Source organism: Papilio machaon, chromosome Z, assembly GCF_912999745.1.
Source record: "Papilio machaon chromosome Z, ilPapMach1.1, whole genome shotgun sequence".
Classification (NCBI taxonomy): Eukaryota; Metazoa; Arthropoda; class Insecta; order Lepidoptera; family Papilionidae; genus Papilio; species Papilio machaon.
Genome location: NC_060016.1, coordinates 9,374,123 through 9,380,059, shown reverse-complemented (window position 1 = coordinate 9,380,059; position 5,937 = coordinate 9,374,123). Strand labels below are relative to the sequence as shown.

Here is a 5,937-nt window from a genome sequence, read left to right as displayed (position 1 = left end):
TTGTTATATTCTTAGTACTTGTTTTACTTCAAACTATTTGATTAAGTACTTATATGTTTACGGTAGATTTTTTTATTATTTCATCACTTTTACTTTAATATCGCGACATTTTTGATATGAACTTTATGCATTCCATTTTGACAGCATTGTGATTCATGGCTGAGCGTAATTTTTTGGCGAATTTTTTCTTTTTTTTCCCTTCCATTAAAAAAAATCTTAGAACTATATTTTCGTATACCAGACAACGTACATAAATCGTGGAAACCAATGTTGCGTCGCGAGAATGGCGTTACAAAACAACGATGAATTATCGACGCCATTCGTCTATTCGATCAGAACAGGCATAGCAACTACATGTCAACTGTATAGGTTAGCTTCGCCATCTTGAGTATCCCAGCTAACTTTCCTCACGACGAGCTTAAACAGGTTGAGAGCGACTGGCTTTGGAAATGACAGATAAAAATTTGACATTTTTATCTGGTTACGTTGCCATGTGTAATAAGGGTCTTAATCTTCGAAACCTGGCGATTTTAGTCGCTAAGCGACTTATTAGCTGTTATCGTAGAGATAGAGGCACGTGTCGTTGATATTTTGACTTTAATCGCTTATTGGATGAAATACAGATTGTTTATCTCACATTAATATTCTGTGAGGGCGGGGCACATGGCGGCGAGGTACCGGTATCCATTGTTGCCAGCTCTACTGTTATTAAGTACTTGAAATATTTATACAAGCTAGTTTTTTACTTCAGTGAAAAGAAGTAAAGCGACATTACAAGCCGGATATAATTATAAATTACTAACAAAGAAATATAGTTAAATTATGATTTAATTAATATGGAAATAATGTGACAGTATTTTTTAACATTTTCTCATTGCCGAAGTATTTACACAAAAATCATTTCGTTTTCCATCATCCTCTCTATGTTAAAATTACGTACCTAACATATCTTGTTAACGTTTCGGCAGTGCGAACTAACGTCAACATGCAGAATACTTAGGTGAAATAACTAGGGTAATAACGTTTTAACCCTATGACAATAGTCCAAAAAAAAATATTAAAAATTTGTTTGAAAACATTGCTACACGTAAACCATCAGGCGCTAAATAAAAGCATCGATCCTCAATATTGATCGCAAGACTTCATCTTAACAATACCGTTCTTAGGGTGAAGGAAAACATCGTAATGCAACCTGTTTATGTCTGAGAAGAAATTCAATATATGTGAAGTCAACCAAGCCGCACTTGGCCAGCGTGGTTGACTTTGGCCTTGTCCTAACCTAACCTAACTTGGGGTAGGCTCCGAGCTCCTCAATGGGGACGTATAGTGAGCTGATGATGATGAATAAGTTTTTCGCACTGGGTAATTTATACCCTAGACTTTTCATAGATAATTCAGTATTTAATACTAAATACTAAAAGGTCTTCAATAAGAAATAAACTCTTAAGAAAAAACAATCTTTTACTTTTCCAGTAAATTAGATTTTTATAACATCCAAATTTCCAACAGATCGAATGTGAAATTACAATACCTTTTGGTATTCCCTGCGTGCACATTTACATTGAATTAGCGTATCCCTAAAAAACTTTGATTTTTTAAAAGTAACCGAGCTATGAGTATGAATGTGTTCAAATGGTAGTACACCATGATTTATAATACCTACATACATAGTCACTGACCACCATAAATGGACAGGATATAAACTATGGTACTTTGTGCCAATATCATTCTCGCCATTTCGGCGCTCCTAAGTGGACAGCGGTGGTGAGGATTCGAACTAATAGAGATAGAATAAAAACTAATAAAAGAATAACTAAAAAAGGAACTTTAACAAGTACATTTAACCTATCCATTTATAGGTGCACGTAGTTTCAGATTTAAACTGTGTAGTTAGCTGCGAGTATATTTGCGTAGAAGGGTTACTCCTGAAGTTAGTACCGTTATAACAATAAAAATAAAAATGCACAATGTTACAAGTAACCTTTATTTCCATTAATACAATTGAATAATCACACATGAATAAATCTAAGTAGAGTAAGCATAAGTATAAGCATAAGCATTCGACATCTCAATTTGCTATAACAAAATATAAAAAGTAAATTCGCGCAGCAAGATTTACTGGCTAAAATAATTCGCTAAAATGAATATAACATCAAATAATGAACATAAGTGGAAGTTTCATTTTATATAATAATATGCGCTAGTTCCAGTGAAATAACAGCTCAAAAATATGTAAACAAGAATTTGTTTTCTTAGCTCTAATTAACTGAAGTTATAGATGGAAAGAATACAAAGACTAAAATTGTCTTAAGCAGACTGTAAAATCAAAACCTAAACTTATTTCTGTATTTAAAATTAAAATTATGTATTTCAATATGTGTTTAATTTATAAATAATTTAAGCGTTAAAAACAAATGTTTTAAATCATAAAACATGTCATAACTTTAATAAAAAGTTCAAAATAAAATTAATGCAGTTCTTACTTCATTCAAATAAAATTTAATTAAATATTAAAAGTGACTAGAAAATAGCAAACATTAAAATGTACTGATCTATAAAGGCCGAAATAAATATTCGATCCTTGAGATCGATCCGAAAATCGTTTTAATTACTCTACACTAAGTACGGAATCAATCTGTAAGTGGTTGATCATGTTTTCAATTGGAATTGCAAGATTGTTTGGGAACCATATGGATTAATAATTCATTTGACCTTATATAGACCAGCAACTATAAGAAAGCTTTAAATATTTAATGGGGTAGTTCTACAGCCAGTGGGCCGCGTAAGTTATTAAGCCAAGCCGGCGGGGGTGCGAGCTCTTTCTCCCATTCCTGGATGGTCTTAAGGGCCCAAATACGCTTCCAAGTCGGCACGTGTATCTTGCCCTCACGCCAAGTCTTTATCCATTGGGGGGCCCAGATTTGTTTGTTCTTCCAGTATCCTTGGTACAGGTAGTGTTCGAAGCTTTCACGCTCCCTGATAAAGAAATCGATAAGTTTTTTATATTATATGGTACCTATAGACATCCTTAATTGCAGACAGTCGGAGGAGGCGAAGCACAGAAAGAGAATATTTCCCTTTACTATGCGTCCCCTCCTCCGACAATCCCTATTTCATTCCCATACTTTTGTTTGTAAGAAAAGGGTGTGAAGAGGAGGACTAAATTAGGCCACCACACCACACTCATCAGACGAAACACGAAATTACATCCACTTCACGCCTGTCTTCTGTGTGGTCGTAGTATTGCACCGGTTGAGCAGACCCATTCGTGCAACAGATGTTGTTGTTTCTGGCATCTACTACTGTTAACGCAAAATAACCATGTGATTCCCCGAAAACACTATCAGTTTACTCACTTTTCATCTTTAACATCGCTGATCTTGATAGTGCGCTGTACGGGTTCGTACGAGTAAACAAAGCGGTACAACGCGAAGACGACAAGAACGAACTGTAAATAAATATAGTGAATTAAACAAGTTGAAATAAAAAGCTTTAACGTTATTGTAATACACATATAGCAAGTTTTTCCGTTACTATTTATAAATACAAGTGAAACTGTTTCTTCTAAGTACACACGAGCGCGAGATTAAAACGTAATTTGTCTCCTCCGACAATTTTTATTTATATTTCGTAGAAAATAACAAAGGACTACTAACTACTTTATAATTCAAAGAAGATTTAATCAAAATTTTATCGAAATAATAAATCATTTTATTACTCGGAATTTAATTCATTAGAATATATATTGCTGACGTCAGGATTCAAAACCGTATCGATATCGGTTGCTCGATCACTGGCTTAATTATACATTACCCTGACATTAAAATGATTCTAACAGCTTGTTATTAAAATAATTACACATACAATAAAAGTACAATTTAAAAGCTTTATTAATTAATTATGACAAACTAGCGGTCGCTCGCGACTTCGTCTGTAAAAATAAACAGTACGCAGAGCAATAAAAAAGTACCCTAAGTTACTCTCGCACACATCAGCTTCCTTCCATCCCGTCAGAATCGGTTCAGCTATTCCAAAAGATTACCCGCAACAAACGTGGATTTGCGGACAGACAGACAAAAATTAAAAAAAATTAAGTGGAGCAAATCAAATACATAATGTTCACAAAATATATATATATTTATATATATACATCGAAATGTGGCATTGAAAATGAATGCTATCTAAAAACAATTCATGCGAACCAATCGATATACTAAAATATTCAGTATTGCTATTATTTCCCACAGATACAGCGGTTTGTAAAGAAATGGTACACGAATGAAACTATTGTACAAAACTAGCGCGTACCATCTTTAGACCACATCATCACTTCATCGGGTGGGATCGTGGTCAAGCGCTAGATTTTTTCAATATAAAAAAAATGGTAATCGACCTAGCATAAGACACGATTAGCGGTCTTAAAACCATTCTTCCCAATACATTGAGAGAAGACATGTATAACGTAAACAAAAGTTGATTACGAGAACATATAGTGTCCAAATCGTAATTTTTTTTTATGTTTACATTCGCCAAAATATTTATTTGAACACTACTAAATAGAAATAAATCAAATTTACAAGTTCTATTTTAATATACAATTTGCTAATTTAACGAAACAAGTAAAGAATCATTGGAAATAACTTTAATTTCAAAAGAAGCTTTAGTTAATCAATTAAATAAAATGTAACAAGAACTCAATACGAATTTCATTTACTTAATTTAATAGAAATAAACTCTAATAAGTTAATTAATTTACGATACCATAAAAAATATATAAATATGAAAATTTCTTTGCAAAACCGAGATAGAAATTCTATCCCTTCTGGTTTTAATTTAAGAAATAAAATCATTGAAATAAAAATAAAATAATATTTTGACACTAAAAAATTAATAATTAAATTTACAAACCAACAAGATCCTGCATATCTTCAACATTTCGACTGCTTAAAGTTTTCCTTGGCTTTCAGCTGGTCCGCTCCTGCGACAAGAAACACTGTAACTGAAGAACGAATTCACATTGAATGCCCTTTTATAGCACTTTTCCGATCGCTGCCAGGGCTTCTTAACTTTATATATGTATAACTTTCCGTTTAAAATTTTCCCCTAACACATTTTACGTAAGGTTCAATTTAATTTTTTTCTATGAATAGTGTCGAAACAGAAGTTAAAGACGTAAAATTAATTACTTTAAATCTTTAAAATAGAACTATTTATATAAGTGAAATATTTATTAATGCTTAGGGCCACCGTACACGAACTTCTTTGACAAAAGTTAATTAAAGAAAAGTAGAAGTCATTATAAAGGTAGCATACATATCTGCCACATAAACAAAAAAGTAATGAGATTGAATGTGGATGGCTACAAAGGTAGAGGAAGACCAAAGAAAGTAGGGCAGGACTATCATATTATGTACGAAGAGACGCCCTGCCGCAGCGGTTGGGGGCTGTAGCTTCAGTTTATTGCACGTTGTCTTTAATCAGTCCATCAAATCAACTTAAAACTACGTGTTAAAACCTAACTCGCAGTTACGTTTGTATATTAATATGAACATACTAAAACATCTAAGTAGCCACGATCACAGAAGAAAAGCTGTAGAAAAAAAACTATTTTTTTTGCTGTCTATTCGTCCATGCCTACAACCTTAGATACAATGTGAGACGTCGTATTTTTATCGTCATCCACCAAAATAGTTCATGTCCTAGACCTCACAATATTAGTTTCGAGCCGAGAGGTCAAGTCGTCGTGTCGACTAACTATCATAAACCTATATTTAACTAGCCTTTAAAGTTTAAATTACTTTTTCAGAAACGACGGTAGTGTTTGCGGATATGGCCACGGTTTTGCCACATTTGCCTTTCCTGAAATGTCAATTTGATTTTCTCAAAATTTAAATATTGCAATGCTTTGGAATTATTTTGACCTGAATAAATAGTTAA

At 33.1% G+C, this 5,937-nt stretch overlaps 1 protein-coding gene across 1 annotated transcript; it reads right to left on the bottom strand.

Moving 5' to 3' along the window:
• Positions 1-2,750: 2,750 nt before the first annotated feature.
• On the bottom strand, positions 2,751-4,985 carry LOC106717019. Its single transcript, XM_014510705.2, has 3 exons — positions 4,909-4,985; positions 3,357-3,448; positions 2,751-2,976 (listed from the first exon to the last, which is right to left on the bottom strand). Exons 1-3 carry the CDS (start codon positions 4,933-4,935, stop codon positions 2,751-2,753), a joined length of 345 nt encoding a protein of 114 aa, XP_014366191.2. The 5' UTR covers positions 4,936-4,985.
• Positions 4,986-5,937: the final 952 nt, after the last annotated feature.